Raw genomic sequence first — 24,775 nt, 5'->3', positions numbered from 1 at the left:
ATATCAATCTACAGTTCCCAATTTATGTATCTATAGCCACAACTCTGCAAGGATTTGTAAATCAATATATAGTTTCCAATTTTTCATTCATTAATCAACATCCATTAACTCTAGGCCAATTTAATGCTCAACTGTAGAGACAGAAGTCAGTTAGAAATGCAGTCTCTAGGTGTTTGTTTAAACATACAAGTAAAGAGTTGACAGCGTTTGCCATCTGATCATTAGTAAATCCATTTCTTTTCAGGAAAAAAGTCAATGTAAGATTACTGTTTTATTGTTTATAAAATCTTTAATTATTCTTGCATACAACTTTATTCATTGAACATTTCATTTCATTAATTGAACATTTCAAACATTTTCACTTGCCCATTTGCTGCTCTACAAATCTCAGTTGCTTTCTTTCGATGTGGCCAGAAGTCTGAAGACATTGTTAGAAACCTGGAGGCGTTGCTTGAAAGACTCATCATAGCTTCTCTTGGCTTGAGTCCAAAAGCAAAATATTTCTTCTCAGCAGTGCTTGATGCATTGAATAAAGGGTAATTCTGGGAGGAGTCGGCTTAACATTCCAGAGAGAATGCAACTGATCCGCTTTAAGCTGCTTGGCGGCATTTTGTTCCACAATGTAAAAGTTGCAAGACTATGATCTCTTAGCACAACAAATTTTCAGACTGTGTTTTAAACAAACTTTGCTCTTAACAGGGCTTTTTATTTACTACATTGAAAAAGCAGAGACCACAACATCCATATTTAACAGTAGATCAATGAAGAGAAATGTCCTCTAGAGGAATGCAATTTCTTCCTTCCCCATTCAAGACAGAGGTCAGAGTCAAAAAGAATTTTTCATTTGCCTAAGGAGTTAAATGTGATGCAGTATGACTACTGACCTGAGGGAGATTAATTTACAGTAATTGTGAAATAATTTATATTTAATACCTTATTTACATATTGAAGAGTTTAATCAGAGGTTCAAAACTACAGACTTTCTTACTAATTCAGACTTCTTTGTTCCCTTTTCATTTTGAGAGAAACAAGTGAAAAAAAATACTACAGCCATTTGCAGGTAATCTGAGGTAGATGGAATTCATAGTCCAGAGACACTAGAAGAAAGCTTGTATGCCATACCTGGTATGGTTGGCTGAGAGATGAGAAAAAGATTAGGGGTACAAAGCTCCAGGGACCATGCTGGGAGCTGGACAGGATGTTGCTGAGGAAATAGTAGTATCATACCCATTCAAATGGAATATCTTCTGTGTGGCGGCACAAGGGTGGAATGAGTGGAGCAGAGGAGGATTTGGTGGTTCTCTGCAACCCTCCCCCACTTAATTAATTTGATTTTAAGTGGTCAAGCAAGGAAATGGGATTTTTTTCTGTTATCTTGAGTATCAGACCTATATAATTAAATGAAAGCGCCTGTCTTTTTCCATTATTTTACAAACAAATTACTTTACAAGGAAAGACCTGGTCTCACCACAGCTTAGTTCTTTCACTGGATACCTTATTCTCTGGCTTGACAGATGTCTTCAAAAAGCAGTTACTATCATTTGATTCAGTGATCAACCAAGTAGTAAAGCCTCTACAACAGTTTGGTTGCTACAGTTGCAGAGATGATGTGAACTAAAGAGTTTTTTTTGTGGGCTGCAACAACAGCTGTTTCTCCAATATTTGTTTAACAGAGACTGGATCAGATCTTTGTCTGGTTGCTCTTTGAACCTCTCCAATCAGATTATTCAGCACTTTTTTCTTTCCCTTTTTAATCTCTTCCACCTTGAAAGAGAAAGTTCAAACAATTAAAGACTCAGTCCTGATCATCATTATCATACAAAAGCAAACACCATGAATACCTGGAAGTCAATCACAGAGAACCATGATTTTCTATTCTTCATGTACACCCCAACGTTTAGGTAAAGAGTATAAAATACAACAAAATTATAATCAAGCCTGTAGTTAGATGGCAAGTTTACTGCTGTCATAGACTCCTAATACATGAATCCACATTTCTATAGAACCCTCAGGATTTTGTCTATATTTGAAGATTCCTCATTTGCATGCCAAAAAAAGCACTGGAAAATGACAAACCAGTCTGGGCTTTACCCATTTTTCTTGCTGGATGCAGACAGAAACCATTATGAAATTAGATTTTTTAAATAATCAGTTTTAATCACTAACAGGGCTCCAAAATTAGCATACTGAGAGCCAGACTAGACATAACAGAATCTTCAGGGCTGTCACGATACTGCTGCCATTTTAAAGGCAATTTAAAATGCTGCATCTGATTGGTTCCATGGCATGAGACCCCTGCCAAAATGGCTACCCCCCCAACTGTTTTGGCACTTGAAAACACGCAGGAAGGGAGAGAAACACGAGCACTGTGCTGTGGACCTCACAGCATTTTAAAATGACTAAAATGTGGTGTCATCCTCGTAGTAGCTACAAGAATGCCTCCATCTCTAATTTGGCCCTCATTCATGAAAAAGTCTGCTAAAAAGCACATAGTAATGGTTATTCTGTAATGTGTATCTCAAACAGTGGAGCAAATACTCACCATGAGTCATTTTCAACATCTATGGTGCATCACAGAAACCAGTTTCATATAGCACATTTAAATAACATGCAATTAAATAATCATGTGTTGGTTGCAATACTTCTATGAATGCAGTAAGTTCATATTTTAAAATGGAGATGCTCTGATTGCACAAGGAGAATACCAGTTCCTGTCAAGCCTTCCATCTTCTTGCATTGTGTGTGTCCACTGGCACATTATTCATCACTTGTCAAAAGGGGTGGGGGGGGGGGTCAACAAAAACACTCAACTAAGGGCCAGGGCAAATGGAAGAATCTCTTTCATATCAAGATCACTGCCAGCCAAATGGCTATGGAGAGAAGTTCCAAAGCTTGGATGCCACAACAGAGAAGGTCCTGACCCAGAAATAGACTTACATTGGAAATACTTTGCAGTTGCTGGATCTCCCAGCAGCATTACAAAATACTTCAAGATTTGGCAACACAAATGCACTTTTACTACAGCTTGTAGAGTCATGTTATAACCTTGAGACTATCAACTTTTATTTTTGCACTTTTTCATAACTGTCCAATATTTTCAAATTTAATTTGTACTCCCAATTAATCAGTCTCTTAGCAATGTAAGACACACATTATGTCAACAGGTCAGGTAACATTAAGGTGGTTATTCAGATAATTTCTGTACACAGTTATGTGCAACTGTTTTCTTGACGCTGAGGAAAATTTCATTGTTTTGGAATCCAAACCAGTCTGTAAATGGCATCTTTCTCAATGGGTAGCACTAGCATTCCTAATGTGATTGTCAAAGCCTTATGAAGTGTGTACAGATGGTCACTGGCAACTTTTGAATAGTATCTATGATGTCAAATACAGGCCACACATCTATATCCACTCTATTTGTGACCTATTGCTTGAGAAGCATTTCTAGAGCAATAGCTCACACAGGTGTGCTGTGAAGCCAGTCATCACCAGCAACCTTCCTTTCCCCTGTATCCTCAACATACAGTGATGGTCTACCAGCTTCTCACATTGCTCACCCTCTGCTCCACTCTAGTAGAAAGACTACAGCTGCTTTAGTGATACAGTACTACTCTCAGAATCTGAAGAGGTATCTTCCCAGTATAGTAATGCACCACGGGTACCAGTCATCGTAAAAAAAAACCCTTTGCCCCGCCCCCCAATGGTATGTTAGTCTGGAAATCCTCCCAATCCATTTTGTTATTTTTGTAAACTATGAACTGGTCTTGGACTTTTAGCTCTTAGGGATTTTTAAAAATTAATTCCAGTGTTTTGTCTATCTGTAGTTGTGCTTGAATAATCACTGGAAAATACAGAGGCACTTCCATCGGTCACTGCAAATGATTTATCGATAGTGAAGGTCAGGCAGACCTAGTGCAGGCTCATTTTCTTTATCAAAAGCTCTCTGGAAGCTGGAAGCCCACAGTAGAGATGTGGATGTGGGCGGCATTGTTCTTAAGAGATGTTAGCATTTTTCCAGCAACCTACATACCTAGACAATGTTTCACTTCACTTAAGCCAGTCATTACTACATTCCCCATTCTGTGCTCCAGGGAGCAGTTTCAGGGAGCACAGAAAAGCACTTCTTTCTCATAAAGATAATGCTAGGTTTTTGAAAGATGTTTTTAATTTGCAACTCTTTTTCTGAAAAAAAAACCCACTGTAAAAGCCTATATGTTTCATACTGAAATGTTTTACACTTTCTCTCATATATGCAGATGCTACTTTATTATATCAAGGATAAAAAAGGATATTCAGCATATGGCTGGCTGAACTAGGAAGATTTTGGTTTAAAATTTACTGTCTCTGGTGGTCACTTTACACTGTAATTTCTTCCTTTTGTACCTAAAGAACTACTGAATGAATGGCAATGCAAAAGTAAGATGTCATGCTAAATCTTTTATCTTTACTGCCCACCCTCAAGCAGTCTCTCGTTCCCAATTTTCAGAGGTTATCAATATTACCTGTTTCTGATGGCTGTCTATCACAGCCTGACAGATGCGCTCAAGCTCATTCTGATCTTGAATCAGTTCAAGTTCCTTTTCTTTGACAATCAGAGTTGGAGATTTCCCCTCCCCGTTCCACATTATTTTCAACACCTACAACATCAAGAGAAGGGATGGTAAAGGAAAAATCAGCATTCATAACATAGTTTTCAGAAGGCAAAGAATTTCATAATAATTAAAGACATAATAATTAAAGAGGTCAAACCAGATCTCAGTTGGAGATGCCCAGGATCTAAAGGTGTACACAAGGAAACCAGCAGAATGCTTGTAAAGCCACTAATCAAAAAGTCTCCCTTACAAATAGATGAAAACTTCAGTTCTGGATTTCTACTTCTACCTATCAGAATAAGATATACACATGTAGCTCCAAGTATGGGTTACACATCAGTATTTTAGTCAGCGAGGCAAGCATGAGATTCACGGCTTTAAACCAGGGGTGTCAAACTCATTTGTTATACTTTAAGTACTTTAAGGTCAGAGTCACTGACCTTAAAGTACTTAGAAGGTTACAACTTTGCTTAAGATGGCTCTGTGAAACATCCAGTGTTACTGTTGTCCAAGGGGAAAACGCATGCACACACACGGCTACATGAACAGTTGTGGCTTACTGATGCTATAGTCAGGCACCAATTAACAAGGCATGCCTTATTTCAGCTACTACAGCTCCATAACATGACATAACTGGTAAAGACAAGACAACTGGCAGCTGGTAAAGACAAGGACCACTCTCAAGTGTGCTAGGTGCCCTTTTTAACCCCATAAGATTAATTCTGCTGCTTCACATGTGCTGTTTCATCCCAAATCCTATGTCTTAAATATTTAAACCTGATAGTTAGAATGATAAACGGGTGTAATTCTATTCCTTTTCAATGCATGTATTTGCAGAGAAGGGTTAGATCACTCTGTTAAACACTGAGTCTTACACTGGGTTTGAACAGCAGGGTTGGCAGCACATATTAAGGGACACAGATGTATCCTAAAGGATCTAGTACATAGATAAATGAAATCTCAAAATGCATTCAAGGACAAAAATGATAATTAGCCAGGCAACTATCATTTGGCTTATGGTTGCCAGGGAGAAAAAAGGGATTTTAGCTACATAATAAAGGGAGATCATAGACCACTGCTGTATAGAAGCTTATAATACAGACTCCTATGGCAGCTCCAGTTAATTTATCTGTTACTGTAAAGCACAGATGGATGAAACTGTCTGTCCGGAATAATTATTAGTTAGCATTACCGTGATTCCCAGCTATTTATAAAAAAAGCAATTTCTATGGGAAGTCATTTTCTATATTCCCATTCCTCTTATTTCAGAGATGGAGGCTGAAAAAAAGAGAAAGTCCTTTAAAAAACAGCTGCTTTTGCTTGATCCTAAACTGAAGACATAATTGCATGTTTGGGCAATCACAGTCTGCCAGTGCCAAAATGACTGCAGTGCCGGAAATTCAGTGCACTAATTCATTGATGCTAAAAAATGGGACTCTTTAACATAATGCTCCCAGCCACAATTATCAATCTTTACACACAAAAAAAAGATTAAAACGAGATAGCAGGGCCAACCATGTTATAAAGCTTCTGCCACAGTAGATGGGGAATTTGGGTCACCTGGTTCCATGTTCATACAGTGCTTTTGGGTGTACAACAATCTACATATTTAACTACAACTAGCTGTGATTCAAATTAGTCAGCCTTGAATGAAGTCCCACAGATGACGCTTTCTACTGCATTCTTTTGCTGGAGGAGTAATAACAAACCAGCTCCACGTAGCTACTGTGCAGCTACCAGGTCTTGCTTGTGTGAGAATAAAGGGTCAGAAGGTAGGTGCTATTAAATAACAAGTATATTTCATCAGAGTCACTACTGATTTACATTACAAATACAAAAGACTTTGTGCTTCATGTTCAGGTCATGACTCCTAAAAATAAATATAGCTAAGTCATGGTCATTTTGTACCCCACTTCTTTCCAGAATTGCCAACCACCTGGAGAAAAAGTGTCCTGTCCCTTTAACAGAGGCTTAATGTTTGGAAATGGGCAGTTGAAGCTTTTCATGCCATGGAGGTTATTTACCAGTAATGTTACATAGGCCCTGTTCACGCAGCTTGTTGAGTCCCTGTTAAACTGACCTGGTTCTATTTATTTATATTAAGATTTATACCCCGCCCTTCTCACCTAAGTGTCTCAGGGCGGCTTACAACATAATAATTAAAACAACTTCAGTTTAAAACATTTAAAAATACAATTAAACCATAAATTAGTAAAAACAAGATAGAATAAAACCGGCGGCCTATAGATACATTTTGTTCCATCCAAGATGTTTTACATTGTCAGCTAATGTCATAGGCCTGCCGGAAGAGGACTGTCTTACAGGCCCTGCGGAATTGCCCTAGATCTCGCACCTCTTCCGGCAGCTGGTTCCACCAATAAGGTGCCGTTATTGAGTAGGCCCGATCCCTGGTGGATTTTAGACGGGCCTCCTTTGGCCCGGGGACTACCAACAGGTTTTGTGAACCTGAGCGTAGTACTCTCTGGGGAACGTGTGGGGAGAGACGGTCCCTAAGGTAGGCAGGTCCTAGGCCATATAGGGCTTTAAAGGTAATAACCAACACCTTGTACCGGACTCGGAATATTACTGGCAGCCAGTGCAGACCCTGGAGCCCCGGCCGAATGTGCTCCCATCTTGGGAGCCCTAATAACAGCCGGGCAGCAGCGTTCTGCACTAACTGCAGTTTCCGGGTCCGGCACAAGGGTAGCCCCATGTAGAGGGCATTACAGTAGTCCAGCCTCGAGGTGACCGTAGCATGAATCACTGTTGCCAGGTCGTCACGTTCCAGGAAGGGGGCCAACTGCCTCGCCCGCCTAAGATGAAAAAAAGCGGACTTGGCAGTGGCTGCTATCTGAGCCTCCATCGTCAATGAAGGCTCCAACAGCACCCCCAGGCTCTTAACCCTGCCCGACGCTGTTAATGGAGCGCCGTCAAAAACTGGCAGGGGGAGTTCCCTTCCCGGGCCGCAGCGACCCAAGCAAAGGACCTCTGTCTTCGCTGGGTTCAGCTTCAGCCCACTCAGCCTAAGCCACCTAGCCACTGCCTGTAACGCCCGGTCCAGATTTTCTGGGGCGCAGGCAAGCCGGCCGTCCATAAGCAGATAGAGCTGGGTGTCATCAGCATATTGATGGCAACCCAGCCCATACCCTCGGGCCATCTGGGCAAGGGGGCGCATATAGATGTTAAATAACATCGGGGAAAGCACCGCCCCTTGAGGCACCCCACAATCAAGCGTGTGTCTCCGGGACAGTTCCTCCCCAATCGCCACCCTTTGTCCCCGACCGTCAAGGAAAGAGGAAAGCCATTGCAAGGCCAACCCCTGAATCCCTGCGTCGGCAAGGCGGCACGCCAGAAGCCGATGGTCGACCATATCGAACGCTGCCGATAGGTCCAGCAACATCAGCACCGCCGAGCCGCCTTGATCCAGATGTCGCCGAAGGTCATCTACCAGGGCGACCAGCACCGTCTCCGTCCCATGGCCCGGGCGGAAATGAGACTGGTAGGGGTCAAGGACAGAAGCATCCTCCAGGAAGCTCTGTAGCTCTGTTCCAAACATGTAGCTCTGTTCCAAATATCTTTGTTCCGGATATTATCGATCAGACTACCATACTGCAATTCGAATCACTCTGCAGTGAAACCGTCTTCTGCAGTAAAACCATGTGGACAGCACCATGCAGTTCTTCTTCCCCCTCAACTATTATGTGCATGTGCATAGGTTAAAACATTATGTGGTTATGCAGTTATGCGCATATCGCTAAGTAGAAAAAAATGGAGACCGTAAACCAGATGTCTGAGGCTCCTTTTGCTCTGGGACAGCCTTCAGACATCTGGAAGTTGGTTAATATCGCAGTAGAACTATCCAGATGAAGAAAATTACATGGTGAAACCGGAGAACTCAAAAAACATCGTAAAGGAGCAGGTAACAAAATAATCCGGTTCCGAGAAGGATTGGGGGGGGGGGACCTACCACGAGTTAATATCGGGAGGCAGATGTTGCTGTCTGATCAGCCACTTTAAATCCAGAAGGAAACAGCAGCAACATTTGATTATACTGTGCGTCTGAACAGGGCCACTCATTCCATTAATCCTCTATTAAAGGCACAAGACACTTTCTCCAGGCCACTGGCAACCCTACCTTGAGTATGTCTTCAGTTACAAGCATGGGAGTTGCTTCCATCTGTCTTCTTTTCATGTTCTGTTCTCATATTTAAAATAAATCTCTTGTGATAAATGCCAGTGATATTGTTCGAGCATGAATCTCACATGGAAGTATGGATCAACCTTCAGGCACTGATTTCCAAATGAAGTAGTGTAACCCATATCAGAGGTGTTAGACGTAATATCATTTCAAACAGTGACATGTTTTAAATGATATTTGAAGTGACAAGCTTTTAACACTGCAACATTTCTCTGGGAAGTCACTGTACTGGCAGGACCAGAGCTACATGTTTTTTGAGGGGGAGCAAAATTAAAAAATGGTGCCCCGTTATGAGCCCATAGAATAGAATGGACTCCATACCCCATTTGATGCCCCCCCTCTGGTGGCGCCTGGGGCAAGCACCCCCCCTCTGCTCCCCCTAGTTCTGGCCCTGGTATTGGAAAATAGGATGTCAACAGATGACTGCTACAGAGACTGTCCATGTGGCTGCACTGAAGTTTGCACCTCATCAATCAGGCTTAAGGAACAGTCCTAAGCCACCCCTGAAAATAGTACTTTCTGTTCAAAAGTATTGCTTTGGGATGAGAACAAACTGGTTCATGAGTCAAAATTCATCACAAACTTGGCTTAGTTCAGAGCCCTTGAAACTATGTTTCAGGAAGGCACCTTCACCAAACATTTACTGAACTTTTGTCCAGTTTGGCTGTCCCAGCCATTTCAGCCTCCATTTTGGTTCCCCTCGCTTTACAGTGGGGTGAGCAAAATGGATGGGTTTAATTACTGCCAGCTATGCCCATAATTCAGAAAATTTTTATGGGAGGGGGGGCAAATGAGTATAATGGTGGCGAACACACCGTTATTTATTTATTTTATTATGAATTAACTATGACAGGGGTGGCCAACGGTAACTCTCCAGATGTTTTTTGCCTACAACTCCCATCAGCCCCAGCCATTGGCCATGCTGGCTGGGGCTGATGGGAGTTGCAGGCAAAAAACATCTGGAGAGCTACCATTGGCCACTCCTGAACTATGATGTAATGCAAAGTCTCTACAAGTGATCATTCTACAAAGATGCTTAAACAATAATCCAGTTTGTTTAAAACCAAATATCCCTATCTCCCAGTGGCCACCTACTTCATTTGGTAGTAGTGCTTTTGTATAAAAACTTTGTGGTTGGGCAGTATCCAGGACTCAACAATGAATTTTCTATCAGTAGCTAGCTCTTTTAGAATTACGCCAAGAAGAAAGTTCCAAAAGTGTTCCAAAGCTTTTACCCCCTGCACCCCAGTTGGGGGTAGAACAGAAACCAATAGGCCAAATAATGTGAGGAGGCCAAACACACCACCAGGAAAGACATAACACTGAGAAGCAAGCTGGACACAATGCAGAAAGATGGCTTATTTTAGGAAATGGAATGGAACCATAGAGAAAAGGTGGTATAATAAGCAGCAGGAAAAATGTCTAAAGTTGGTCTTAAAAGTGCCACTGGACTCAAACTTTGTTCTGCTGCTTCAGACCAACATGGTTACCTACCTGAACCCACTTAAACAGCTAAAGAACAAAGCACATGGCTTGTGGGTTACACTTGGCAAATCACATGAGAAGGAAAAAACAGGTTTCCTACCTGTAACTGATGATCTTCGAGTGGTCATCTGTGCAGTCACACTTGTGGGATTAGGCGCCTGCGCCGATCTCGATCGGTAAACTTCAAAGCTGTGGATTTCCGCGGGCCGACCCAGCGCGCATGCCCAGGCGCCCCACCGCGCATGCCCACAGGGACGGCCGCGGACATCCCGCCAGTTCCTTCTGGCCGCCGCGTCAGCCCCATGGCGGGACCGGCTGCAGCGGGGAAGGTGGGCGGGTAGTGTGACTGCACAGATGACCACTCGAAGATCATCAGTTACAGGTAGGAAACCTGTTTATCTTCTTCGTGGTCTCTGTGCATCACACTTGTGGGAGATTAGCAAGCTCAAGCCTACCTGGTGGAGGGCCAGCCGGTCCGTCACTCTGAAACAGACTGCAACACTGCACGGCCCACCGAGGAAGCTTGTCTGCGTCGCAGGTCCAGGGCGTAATGTGTCACGAAGGTGTGCGCCGAGGACCACGTGGCTGCCCTACAGATATCCTGCAGGGGAACTCCCTTCATGAAGGCCTCAGAGGTAGCAACCGCTCTAGTCGAGTGGGCACGGAGCGGACCTGGAAGAGGCTGCTTCCGGAGAAGGTAACACAAGCGAATTGTCCCTGTAATCCACTTGGACAGACGCTGAGAGGAAATGCGTTGCCCCAGAGAGGGCTCCGCATATGACACGAACAACCTAACATCTTTCCTGGAAGGGCCCGTACGATGCAGGTAAAAGGAAAGTGCCCTCTTAACATCAAGGGCGTGCAACGCCCGCTCATAGTCATTTGCTGGAGAGGGAAAGTAAACTGGTAGATGAATCTCGGAATTGAGATGGAATGCGGACACCACCTTTGGGAGGAAGGTGACATCTGGACGCAACGTGGCTCCTTCAGCAGAGAACAACAGGTAGGGGGAGTCGCACCTGAGTGCTGCCAGTTCCCCAACCCGCCTCGCCGAAGTGATTGCCACGAGGAAGGCCGTCTTCCACGCCAGGAGGTGGGACAAACACGTCGCCATTGGCTCGAAGGGTTTCCCTGTCAGAGTCTTGAGAACCAGGGGAAGGTCCCAGGCAGGCGCAGGGGCCCTAACCGTGGGGTACAGTCTTGCCATGCCTTTCAGAAAACGTTTAGTGTCCGGGTGTGCAAAGGGTGAATGGCCGTCTATCGGCCCATGCTCTGCAGAGATCGCGGCTAGGTAAACCCTTACCGAGGAGGGTGCCAGGCCACCGTCCAACAACGAGACTAGAAAGTCCAGAATCACTGATAGGTCTGCCCTATCAGGCACCGCAGAACGGTCTGCAGCAAAGTTGGCGAACCTAGCCCATTTGGCTGCATAAGACCGTCTTGTGGAAGACTTTCTGCAGTTCATGATGACGAACTGGGCCCTGTCTGAGAATCTGGGTCCAGGCGCCAAGCCGTTAGGCGCAGATGAGGAATATCGTGATGCAGGACCTGCCCTCGGTGAGAGAGCAGGAGATCCCGCACTTGAGGGAAACGATGATACATCCCCCCCGACAGACGGAGAACCACCGGGAACCAGGACTGCCGGGGCCACCACGGAGTCACCAGAATCCCCCTCGGGCGTTCCTTCAGGATCTTCTGAACGACCTTGGTGAGGAGCGGTATAGGCGGAAACAAGTAGATTACATGATGCCTCCATGGCACTAGGAGCCCGTCCCCCAGCGCTAAGGGGTCCGCACCCCCCCTGCAGCAGAACAGGTCGCATTTTGCATTTTGCCTGGTAGCAAAAACGTCCAGCTCCGGAGTCCCCCAACGGCGGAAGACAGGGCGTAGGAACTCCCAATTGAGCTCCCACTCGTGCAGTAGAGCTCCGCCCCGACTCAGAAAGTCCGCCTGTGAGTTCATATCTCCCGGGAGGTGGGTTGCCCGTAGAAACACTCCCCGAGAGATGCACAGCTCCCAGACCTGGAGAGCCAGCTGACAAAGCCTCTTGGACACTGTGCCCCCCTGCCGATTGATGTAAGCCATGGCAGTGGTATTGTCCGTCATCACTGCTACTGCCCTGCCCTCCAGGAGCGGCAGGAAGGAGCGAAGGGCATGAAATATGGCTAGCAACTCGAGGAATTTTATGTGTTGACTGGCGTGATGGCCTGGCCATCGGTCCCCCACACACATCCCCCCCATGTGGGCACCCCAACCCCACAGGGAGGCATCCGTGGTGAGCGTACGAGTCGGCTCTGGCTTGTGAAAGGGAGCCCCTTCCAACAGGTGACTCTTCGAGCCCCACCAGGACAGGGACGACAGGATCTCCGCTGGAACCGTGAGCAACATGGAAGGGTGGTCCACGTTACACCTGAAGCTCCGCAGAAACCAGAGCTGTAGGGGCCTCATCCGAAGCCTCGCAAACGTAAGGACAGAGGTCGTCGCCGCCATAAGTCCCAAAAGCCGTTGGAGTATCCGGGCCGGAACGGTCGGATTCAGTCGGAGGGAGGACACCAGCTTGACTATGGCGTCCGCCCTGTCTGAGGGGAGGAACGCCCTGCATACTCGTGTGTCCAGGATCGCCCCGATGAATTGTACTTCCCGAGAAGGCGTCAGATGAGACTTCTTTAGATTTATTTGGAGCCCCAACTCGTTCACCAAGGTCAAGGTGATGGAAATGTGACGCAGCAACTGCTCCCTCGACACCGCCACCAGGAGCCAGTCGTCGATGTATGGAAAAAGTGTCACGCCTTGAAGCCGAAGATGAGCGGCAATGACCACCATGGTCTTGGTGAAAACCCTTGGGGCTGTACAAAGGCCGAATGGTAGGGCTCTGTACTGGAAATGGTCGTCTCCGACCGTGAAGCGCAGATACTTCCGATGCCGAGGGTGAATGGAGATGTGGAAGTAAGCGTCCTTCAGATCGAGAGTCGCCATCCAGTCTCCTTCGCTCAGGAGGGGGAGGATATAAGGCAGGGATGTCATTCGGAACTTGTCGCACCTTATGAAGGCATTCAGGGCCCGCAAGTCCATGATCGGTCGGAGGCCCCCATCCCGCTTGGGGATCGCAAAGTATCGGGAGTAGAACCCCTGACCTTTCTGGCCCTTGGGAACCTTCTGGATGGCATGCTTTTGACAGAGCGACTTGACTTCCTCGCAGAGGGTCAGAGAAGGAGCTGTAGAGACAAACCTCGGGGTATAAGGGCGGTGGCAAAATTCTATACAGTACCCCCGTTTGATTATTGACAATACCCACCGGTCCGAGGTGACACGGGACCAGGCAGGGAAGAAATTGGCAAGGCGGATAGAGTCCAGGTCCTGTGGGCCGGCCACAACTGGAGGAAAGTCAAAGGCCCTGCTTGCCTTGCTTGGCGGCCTTCTGGCGGGCAGGTTGGGCGGAGGATGGGGAGTACTTATGTTTCGACTGGAAAGAAGGCCGAGTGAAAGGGGCTGATTTTGAACGCCACTGTCTGTCGGGTGACTTGGAATACGGCTTCTTTTGCCAAGTTTTAGGCCACTGACGCTTGGACGGAGGGCGCTGCCCGGACACCCCCAGGTTTCTGAATGTTTTGATACTTTTATCCAGCTCCTGGAGGACCGAGTCCGTCGTGGAGCTAAACAGACCTGCTCCATCGAAGGGGAGATCCTCGACGTATGCCTGTGTATCGGGTTGAAGAGCCGTGGATCTCAGCCACGCATGTCTGCGCAGGGTGATAGCCGATGTGAGGGCTTTTGCGCACGTGTCCCCTGAGTGTCTGGCAGAGTTTAGCTGTTGCTTTGCCAGCGCCATACCCTCTTTCTGTAACTTTCGCAATGCATTGTGGCTCTGCTCAGGAAGGGAGCCCATTATGGTGGAGACTTGGTCCCAGAGGGCATATTGGTAACGGCCACAGCATGCAGCGTAGTTTGCTATTTTAACCCCTAGGGAACCGGCGGAGTACAATCTTCTCCCCATAGCGTCCAGTTTCCTGCCTTCTTTATCTGGCGGGGTGGAGTGGGTCTTTCGCGCCTTGGAGGACGACGATACTACCACCGAGTTGGGTCTAGGGTGGACATAGAGGAATTCCGCTGACGCTTCCTGGATCCTGTACATATGATCCAGCCTGCGAGAGGAGACAGGTGTAGAGGAGGGTTTGTCCCAAGAGGCCTTGGCCGTCTGCAACATGACGTTTGTGAGCGGTAAGGCAATCGCCGTCGAAGTGTCCTGCTGCACTATATCGAAAACCGTGTCAGTCACTGTAGGTTGAGGCTGAACGGTGGTGAGGGAGAGGGTCTGGGCCATTCTCCTTATAAGATCTCCGTAGGATTTGAGGTCCTCAGACGGAGATATCGGCTGTTCCTCCGAAGTCTTCGGAGGCGGTGAGGCTTCACCATCAGAGGTCCCCGATGAGTCATCCACTGACCTGGAAGATGGCTTGGGGGAGTCGGAGGGTTCGGAACGATGCCGGGAAGGGAGCTCCTGAGGTATCGGTGTCGACTCCTTGGCTGGTGGAGAATGCTTGGGTTCCTTCTGGACTGGCCTGTCGAGTTCGGGGGGCTTCGACGCTGATGCCGACGGCTCATTACGTTGCGTTCTATGAGACATCCTAGAGCGATATGAAGTCTCAGAGGCTTGGTCCCAGTCTCTCTGTGGTTGTTGAAGCCACGGAAATGGGTGCTGCATGGAGTAAGCCCCATACAGGTACTGCCACTGTCTCTGGTCCCAGGGGACCTTGGTGAGTAGACGATGTGGTGAAGGGTCGTCATCTCTGCGGCGCGGAGATCGGCTGCTGGACGATCGGTCCCGATGAGGAGATCGGTGCCGAGCGGGAGAGCGATCCCGACGGGGAGATCGGTGTCGAACCGGGGAGCCGTCCCGACGAGGAGATCGCTGTCGAGCAGGAGAACCCCGAGGCTGAGAGACCGATCCTTCGGCTGGACTGTGCCGGGTACCGATGCGTTGTGCCGATTCGATCTCCGACTCCGAATCGGAGATGATAAGTTGAGTCGACATCGACGCCAGCTGAGAGCCCGGGCGCTTGACCGGTGACGCGAAGAGCTTCAGCGGCGGAACAATCGGCGCGGTCGGATCGACCGGGGATGCTGGAGAGGACTGAGAGTCCGATCGCTTTAACTTCTTAAGCTTCTTTTTCTCCGAGGGCATCCCTTTGTCCTCCTTGGGCCTTTTTATCGGCACCGAGGACTCTGAAGCGGCTACCGAACCGGATCGCTTCCGGGGTTGGTCGGTAACGACGGGCCGCTCGGTATCGACTGGGGTCGATGACGACTGATCCGTCTGGCCGGGCCCGGATTCAGTCTGGTCCGCTCGCGGGGAGAGCGCTCGCTCCATCAGGGCAGCTGCAAGACGGGCCGCTCTGTTCCTGCGCGTCTGCTTCGAGAATTTTGCACAATGGGGGCAGGAATCAGGCTTGTGTCGCTCCCCCAAGCACAGTAAACAGAGCGAATGGCCGTCTGGTGGGGCAATCTTGCTCCCACACTCGGAGCAGCGACGAAAAAATCCCCACCTCCTTTCCATACGAGGGAGGAAAGCGGGAAACGAAGAGAGAGAGGGGGGGGCGTCCCAACCCCGAAGGGCGGGAAACAAAAGGAAGCCCGCTCTCTCGATAAAAATAAGGAAACAAACCTACACTATCTAAACTATCTAACTACGAAACTAACTATATACAGCTAACTATGCAAATCCGAAAAGGAGAAAGTTCACCGACCGTGGCGGAGAGATCAACCGATCAGCGCGGCGGTCAGAAGAGAACTGGCGGGATGTCCGCGGCCGTCCCTGTGGGCATGCGCGGTGGGGCGCCTGGGCATGCGCGCTGGGTCGGCCCGCGGAAATCCACAGCTTTGAAGTTTACCGATCGAGATCGGCGCAGGCGCCTAATCCCACAAGTGTGATGCACAGAGACCACGAAGAAGATGCAAGGGTTTTTTTGCAAATCAAGAAAGGAAGGCGGGGAGGGGAGGAAGCCACACACATACATTCAGACTTCCAACATAGCCTCAGGATGCCCAGAGCCAGATGCTCTGCTCAGCTTTGTTCCTAGGAACACCCAGCTCCAGCCTGGAGAAGCCCACCTCCCCCGTCTCTCCCCTCTGCTCATGAGGCTTCGACTTAGCTCCCACCTCACTGGAAAGCAAAGGGGAGGGGGAAGAGGAAAACAAACACATAAAAGGCATGGCTGTTGGGAGAGGAAGGAGGGCAAATCCAGGGTGAGACACTGCCTGTTGTCAATCCCTCCCTGTGGCTGCAGGCCTGGTACCAGTCTAACTTAACAGCTTTTTTTGGGGGGGGGGGGAGCGAAACTACCTGATTTAGTTTGGGCATTTTTGGTTCTGTTTGGGGTTCAGTTCAAGATCTGCCTGAATCCCGAACTGAATCAGAATGTTGGGGTTTGTGCCCACTCCTAGTAAAAATGTAGCTCAGCCTTCTGGTTTAACAGACTACACTGAAGTAAACATTTTGTAGGAAAAGACCTGGATAAAGACTTCCATGCTCATAAAAGCTTGCGATAACACTTGACTATATGGATCACTGGCCTAATTTATTATATGGCTCCCTCTATGACTGGGAAAGATGGTGGTCTCTGCAGCTTACCAGATACAGTTAACATGCATACTAAGAGAAATGCCAACTAGAATCTTGTTTCCAGGTGTTGGTGCCTTGGCTTCGGTGGTGGTCCACAGAGCTCATCTCCAGTGCCCCCCCCCCCAAAATCGGGCAGTTGGAGGGGTACCACAGTTGGGTACCTAGATAAAGGGGGGACCTAGATAAAGGTTCCCTGACAGTAAGGAGCTTGACAGGGGCCGAGGAAAACAGTGGCAGCTATCCCGAGCACCCTATTGCTCCGACACTCCACCGCAACAATCGCCATGATGGCATCAAGAGGTGAATGCCCGACTGCTTTCCTATCTTAGTGACTCTTTAATGTATCTTTTGTCTACTTCAGCTACTGAAACTCTACTCTGCAAGTAAGTCTATTTTTCAAACTTACTGACTAATGGAATTCCTGTTACAGAAACCAAACATGATTGTTCAGAAAGATGGGAGAGGAGGATAAAGATTACCCCTCCCCCACAAGAGAAGCTTCAAAATGAAAAAGAACAAATTTACAAAAACTGTCATTGTTGCTAGTAGCACGAATTGGATTGAAGATTTATATTTGAACTAATTTAGTTTACAATTAAATAAGCATCAACTGGAATATCAATATATTATAATCTGAATAAAGATTGGAAGTGACTTCAAGTGAGAGAAGTATATCTGATGATCTATTGGAACTGAAGTGATTTTAACTTAAATTAAGAGGTAAACATATTTTAAGTGGAGATTTGGAAGGATTGGTGAATTGGAATTTTAAGCTATTCATCAGCTTTTGTTACAGGGCTGATTTATACTCTGGAGAAGTTGGTGCTGCAAACTGAAATGGATGATCAAAAGGATTTTATGGCTACCATACCTTCTATACAACAGGGAGTTGGGTCTTCTGGCAGACCTGATAAAAGATCGGGTGGAAACTTTTCTGGTAAAATACAGCCAAATTGAAAACTTACAGGAGGAAACATACCAAGGTGTTCAAAACTTTGCTAAGGAGCCGGGAAAAGCGAATAGACAAGTGTCTGAAAATGTGCTGAATAAAATAAAAATGGAGGGGTCATAAGCAGTTCTGAAGGAGAAAAAGAAACCATGAGTGACCAACACTAATACAGAAGGGAGTGACTTTGTTGTGGCTACAATGCTTCCCATAGAGCTGATGAGTGATTCAAGGGGGAAATGTGAGGCTTTAACAAAAATCTACAGGTCCATGGCAAGCTATAAGAGAATCAAAACTTGGAAGGCTTTTAAGAAGGGACTATAAACTTTAACTTTTATTTGGCTATTACCGGTACAACTTAACGGAACTGGTACACAATTTTGGAATGGAAATTTGGATTACAATTGGGATGATCTGTTTGTTACTTTTAACTATGTTTTTTCCCTCCTTCAATCTAGGTAGAGCAACTTAGCGGAGGTGATGTTATAATGAAACTATTGTTTTCTCCTTAGGTAATAAATAAGTGGATATGGTAGACTGGGATTTCTGGTCTACCCTCTTTTTTTTTCTTTACAGGTAACATGACATGTGGACATATATTATCTCTAAAAATCTTTTAACAATTTTGAATAATTGTTTTCAGACACATATTCTATTGTTGTTAATGCATAATAGTTTAGAGAACATAGGTACCACATAATTTTAAAGATATGCTCTTTATTAGTAACTCAGAAACTTGCCTTTATTGTCATAGATAAATTAGTTTGATTAGGTTATGATAAAGTCTTTCTCTTGCTTTGGTAGCAAGTAAGCTAATATGTTAGACAAAGATTGGCTATTCATTTTCCTTATTTACCTGTGCCCCCCCCCCCCCCACATTTTTAAAATTAGTTTTCTTTTCTGTTTTGCTCTCTTTGTGCGTATTAAGATCAAACAGACTTGATTTATAAAATGACTAAAAGAAATCTATAACAGCATAAAGGGTCACAAAAGGGTTGTAGGATTTATTGGTAATACTCAGTTAAAATTTGGAGACTTGCAGGTAGAATAAGCTTGGTTCTTTACTCTATAGTAGAAATAATTGCAATTTGTATAATCTATTTTCTTTCTTTCTTTCTCTTTCTTTCTTTCTGCTTTTGTATTTCTTTCCTCCTTCCCTTTTTACTTCAACTTACTAAAACGACTTAAAAAAAAAAAGAAATGCCAACTATTGGCTGAAATGTTTTTTTGGTGGATATGAGCTAATAAGCTACTAAATGCGGGCACCATGAACATGGAGTGATTCTCTCATTGGTTTGCAGATAGTTTTAGAAAAGGTTTGGTTGGTATGTTTGGTATGTTATAATTACATAACAAACCCATGTCTCCTCTTTGACACATTCTCACTGCCATGCAGCATTCCACACAGCTCACTGCCTTTATCAATTTGAGCTTTATTGACTTGTACAAAGCTTGAAGAGAACCCTTTAAAAATTGAAGCTGCCAGCAGCTTACAACAGCATGTGTTTATCATGTATCTTTATATACATGCATGTCTTTGTTTGCCTGGCCCATCAAATACTTCCATTGTTTCTAGCTGGATTTGCCTTTGCTGCTGCAGTTCAGTCACCCCTGCTCCAAAATGCAGAAATTCATTGGCTGTTGTATGCATACATTTGTGCCCTCAGGCCATCCAATCTCTTTGCCTACTGCTGAGAACTGTTAGAAGTATTTATTATTCTTCAGACATCCAGCCCACCTAAGACCTCCTCTAAACATGGCAAGGACTCTGCTTTTTATAGCATTACTCAACAGAATACTGCAGTAAACACTTAGGTGTTACAATGCCATTATTACTTGGTCTCTTGTTTAGACAAAATGTTAGCTTGCATTCCTAACACTAAGATGAAGTTTAAATCTAGACAAATTATTAATTTAAAGATACATGACATCAACACCATTTTAATACTGTTTTGCAAGGGTAGCCAACAGTAGCTCTCCAGATGTTTTTTGCCTACAACTCCCATCAGCCGCAGCCATTGGCCATGCTGGCTGGGGCTGATGGGAGTTGTAGGCAAAAAACCGTCTGGAGAGCTACCATTGGCCACCCCTGCTGTATTAAGTTGCGTGTATGTCTTTACATGTTTTGACAGACACTAAAAAAGAAATATTGAAATCTGAATGCCTTCCGCAAGAGAGTAGAAAACTTTTGATAGAGACCCAGAAGTCAATGCACTTAGAGGCTTAAGAGCCTCTCCACACATTACAGAACAATTGCAAAGGCATGCCAAGGGTGAAAAGGCACTTTTATGTATGAATGCCACAGTAGATTGCAAGGTCATATAGTGAAAAACATGCATTTGTTGGAAAGCCACATGCATTAGGTCATGGTCTTCCAGTAGAAACATATATTGTTACTTATATGAAGCCATGCAAGACGAAAGTATAATTACACTAAGTTAAAGTCTCCACTTTTTGTAAGACGTCTATGCATTTGTGAAACAGTGCTATTTATTTAAAATACCAATATTAAAATATGTATATACTTTAATTATACTGTTAAAAGCCACGTGGACTACAACAGAACTATATACAACAATGGCCTATCAAATTTATCTTTTATTTTTACAATCCCTTCAATCCAAATAGGCGCACCACATGGCAACTGTGTTCCTATTTTTGCTGCACAGGCTGCAATGACTGCCTGGATATATTGTCCACCATTCATATAGAAAACTGTGAGATCTCTGCTGCTGATTGAGTTGCCAGTCTAATAGAATGTGAGATGTAAGGATGCCAAGCAATAAGAACATGAAACTGGATCCCCAGATAACAATACTGAGAGATGAGAGATCTGTTAATACCAAACTACAGGCACAGCATATGAATTACCGCATTAATAAAACCACAAAAATACTGCTGAAGGATCAAGGGCTAACCAGCATGGGCAGTGGTGGTGGTGAGGAAGAGATTATTGCTGAAGAGATGGTTGAAGGTGTAGGATGAAGACAGAGATATTACTTATATTTTCTTTGCTATGCCAATGTTAAAGCTCTGTAAACTTCCAAGTTATCTATCCTGGATAAGATAAGGTGAACTTTAGTTCAGAACAGCAACCCAGATGTCCACATTTTCTCACAGCATCTCAGGTGATCAAAAACCTCACATAGACATTTAAGGACCATTCATATATAATCTAATTTACTATTGCTCTCAACTGAAGAACTTGGGTCTGAAAGCCGTACTTTTGAACAAACAGCCCCAGTATTGTAATGCTGTATCCCATCAACCTGGCTTTAAATTCATATAAATCTTCCCCTCACCCCCCAAAATATTAAAACAGTAAATCATGAACCAAATTCCAGTAACTCCCTAAGTAAGCATAGAAGAATGAACCAAATTCCAGTAACTCCCTAAGTAAGCATAGAAGAAAAATTCAAAGCAAAGCCAAAAAAAAGAGGCTGGATTATCTTGTTTAAGAATAAATTCTCACTGTTTGCAAAATCAAGAGGCATTCAGCTGGGTTACAGCAGAGGCCAAATCCTGCTTACAAAAATGTGATAACATGTAACTATAATTCAAAGGCTAATGCAAAGTTACTGTAGGCTAAGAATACTGAAATCACGAGGTTTAGGCTGGAGTAGCTCTGCCTAAATTTGCAGTGCAAATACCACCTCAACCTTTTTCGAGGGTGGAGGGACTGCTACTCTAGAATGACAGCACATATAAACCATACCCTATAATCAAAAAAATGGTGATTAGCTCTCCAGAAAGTTCACATTTAAGGCTATGCTTATGCAGATACACAGTAAAGCTTGCTTCCATCAGATCATTCAAATTAAACAGCTACTTTCAAGGGACTGTCATTCACCCTAAATGACATTCTTAGATTACATGCCACATTAACCACATTGACACATTAAAAATAAATCAGACAAAGTGATTCATAGCATTGTTTTGTTAAAATTCTGTGTGTGCCATATTTGAGACCAAGACTGCACCCTGATGCATATTTGCTTAAAATCAAGTCCTATTGAACCTAGGGTGGCCAGACCGTCCCGGTCTCCCGGGACATTCCCGGTTCTGGCCACCCAATCCCGGCTCCCGGGCTGCCTATACCGGGACCATTAAAGGTCCCGGTTTAGCCAGCCCCGGAGGCGGTGGGCCGCGGGCGCCGGCGGGGAAGGCGGCGAGTGAGGGAGGGAGCGTCCCTGCGCCTGCGCAGGGACGCTCCCTCCCTCACTCGCCGCCTTCCCCGCCCGCGCGCGCGGCCCGGCGGCGGTGGCGGAGGCCTCCGCTGGTCCCTGGAGGCCCTCCAGAGTCTCTGGAGGGCCTCCAGGGACCAGCGGAGGCCGCGGGGACGCCGCGGAGCACCCGGCGCTGGTCCCGGAAGGCCTTCCAGAGCCTCTGGAAGGCCTTCCAGGACCAGCGCCGGCCAGCGAAGGCCTCCCCGCGGCCTCCGCTGGTCCCTGGAGGCCCTCTGGAAGGCCTCCCCCCTTCCGCTGGTCCCTGGAGGCCCTCCCCCCTTCCGCTGGTCCCTGGAGGCCCTCTGGAAGGCCTTCCGGGACCAGCGCCGGCCAGCGAAGGCCTCCCCGCGGCCTCCGCTGGTCCCTGGAGGCCCTCCAGAGTCTCTGGAGGGCCTCCAGGGACCAGCGGAGGCCGCGGGGAAGCCGCGGAGCACCCGGCGCTGGTCCCGGAAGGCCTTCCAGAGCCTCTGGAAGGCCTTCCGGGACCAGCGCCGGCCAGCGAAGGCCTCCCCGCGGCCTCCGCTGGTCCCTGGAGGCCCTCCAGAGTCTCTGGAGGGCCTCCAGGGACCAGCGGAGGCCGCGGGGAAGCCGCGGAGGACCCGGCGCTGGTCCCGGAAGGCCTTCCAGAGCCTCTGGAAGGCCTTCCGGGACCAGCGCCGGCCAGCGAAGGCCTCCCCGCGGCCTCCGCTGGTCCCTGGAGGCCCTCCAGAGTCTCTGGAGGGCCTCCAGGGACCAGCGGAGGCCGCGGGGAAGCCGCGGAGCAGCCGGCGCTGGTCCCTGGAGGCCTCCAGAGGCCACCGCCGGTAGCGGAGAGGCCCGGCGCTGGTCCCTGGAGGCCTCCAGAGGCCAGCGCCGGCAGCTCCCTCCCTCCCTCGCCGCGAGGCCGCCGCCGCAGGCCCGCAGGACTCGCCGCCGCCGCCGCTGGACTCTCCGCCGCCCTGGAATCAGGTAAGGGGGCCGAAAGCGCGGGGGGGGGCGGGGGGCGGCCTTCCTTTCTTCCCTCCCTCCTCCCTCCCTCCCTCCCTTCCTTCCTTCCCTCCCTTCCCTTCCTTCCCTCCCTCCTCCCTTCCTTCCTTTCTTCCTTCCTTCCCTCCCTTCCTTCCCTCACTCCCTTCCCTTCCTTCCTTCCTTCCCTCCCTCCTCCCTTCCTTCCTTCCTTCCTTCCCTCCCTCCCTCCCCGCTTCCTTCCTTCCTTCCCTCCCTCCCTCCCCCTTCCTTCCTTCCCTCCCTCCCCCTTCCTTCCTTCCTTCCTTCCTTCCTTCCTTCCTTCCTCCCTTCCTCCCCTCCCTTCCCTTCCCTCCCTCCTTATGTTCTTATGTGACACAGAGTGTTGGACTTGAGGGGCCACTGGCCTGATCCAACAGGGCTTCTCTTATGTTCTTATGTGACACAGAGTGTTGGACTGGAGGGGCCACTGGCCTGATGCAACAGGGCTTCTCTTATATTTTTATGTGACACAGAGTGTTGGACTGGAGGGGCCACTGGCCTGATCCAACAGGGCTTCTGTTATGTTCTTCTGTGACGCAGAGTGTTGGACTGGATGGGCCACTGGCCTGATCCAACAGGGCTTCTCTTATGTTCTTATGTGACACAGAGTGTTGGACTGGATGGGCCACTGGCCTGATCCAACAGGGCTTCTGTTATGTTCTTATGTGACGCAGAGTGTTGGACTGGATGGGCCACTGGCCTGATCCAACAGGGCTTCTCTTATGTTCTTATGTGACGCAGAGTGTTGGACTGGATGGGCCACTGGCCTGATCCAACAGGGCTTCTCTTATGTTCTTATGTGACGCAGAGTGTTGGACTGGATGGGCCACTGGCCTGATCCAACAGGGCTTCTCTTATGTTCTTATGTGACGCAGAGTGTTGGACTGGATGGGCCACTGGCCTGATCCAACAGGGCTTCTCTTATGTTCTTATGTGATGCAGAGTGTTGGACTGGATGGGCCACTGGCCTGATCCAACAGGGCTTCTGTTATGTTCTTATGTGACGCAGAGTGTTGGACTGGATGGGCCATTGGCCTGATCCAACATGGCTTCTCTTATGTTCTTATGTGACAATACTGACTTTGGTGGACCCAAGCACTGATTCAGTGTAAGGGAGCTTTGTGTTTGTGTCTTCTGGTGCAATTTTGTTCTCAGATCCTGTATTTACTTCATCAGTATATGGGATAAGGCACTTTCTCAACTGTGCTGCGTAATGCAGCCTATTTATTTTGTCCTGTTTGCTCTGTTGGCTCTATCTGCGCCACCTTCATCACTTTCGGGGTGCGGATCCCCCAGTGGGGTGGTCTCCCGACTCCCTCCGCCGGCTGTTTCTGATAGCCCTGCGCCCCCTCTTTCATTTGATATGTGTCCCGTGCGGGTGCCACCCTCCCGCCGGGAGATGCCGCAAAATGAGCCCCCTTTAGGCTTATGGCGGCAGGGCTCGGGGGAAGGGAGCTAGACTGCTGTTCTTTTGAGGGGTTATAGAGTGTTTCGAGCCTGTCCCTGTGGCATCGGTCCCATCGTTGTAGGGCCCAGGGGGCCGGCGCAGCGGCCTGCTGAAGCAGCCTGTCGGTCACTTCCGGGTTCCTGTCCTGCATCTCGACCTGTGTTATTAGTGACAGGCTGCTTCGGCGGGCCGCTGCGCCGGCCCCCTGGGTCCCACAACTATGAGACCGATGCCACAGGGACGGGCTCGAAACACTCTATAACCCCTCAAAAGAA

At 47.3% G+C, this 24,775-nt stretch overlaps 1 protein-coding gene across 2 annotated transcripts in view; it reads right to left on the bottom strand.

Annotated features, from left to right (window-relative positions):
* Positions 1-269: 269 nt before the first annotated feature.
* GATB (glutamyl-tRNA amidotransferase subunit B) overlaps positions 270-24,775 on the bottom strand; it is a 106,087-nt gene continuing 81,581 nt past the window's right edge. For both annotated transcript variants that reach the window (XM_060246654.1, XM_060246655.1), the window contains 2 exons: positions 4,503-4,637; positions 270-1,764 (listed from right to left, as the gene is read on the bottom strand). In XM_060246654.1, coding sequence (XP_060102637.1) covers positions 1,615-1,764; positions 4,503-4,637 — 285 coding nt within the window. In that variant the 3' untranslated portion in view covers positions 270-1,614. The remainder of the gene's footprint in view (positions 1,765-4,502; positions 4,638-24,775) is intronic.

Source organism: Heteronotia binoei, chromosome 9 (assembly GCF_032191835.1).
Source record: "Heteronotia binoei isolate CCM8104 ecotype False Entrance Well chromosome 9, APGP_CSIRO_Hbin_v1, whole genome shotgun sequence".
Classification (NCBI taxonomy): Eukaryota; Metazoa; Chordata; class Lepidosauria; order Squamata; family Gekkonidae; genus Heteronotia; species Heteronotia binoei.
This window is presented reverse-complemented; position numbering and strand designations above follow the sequence as displayed.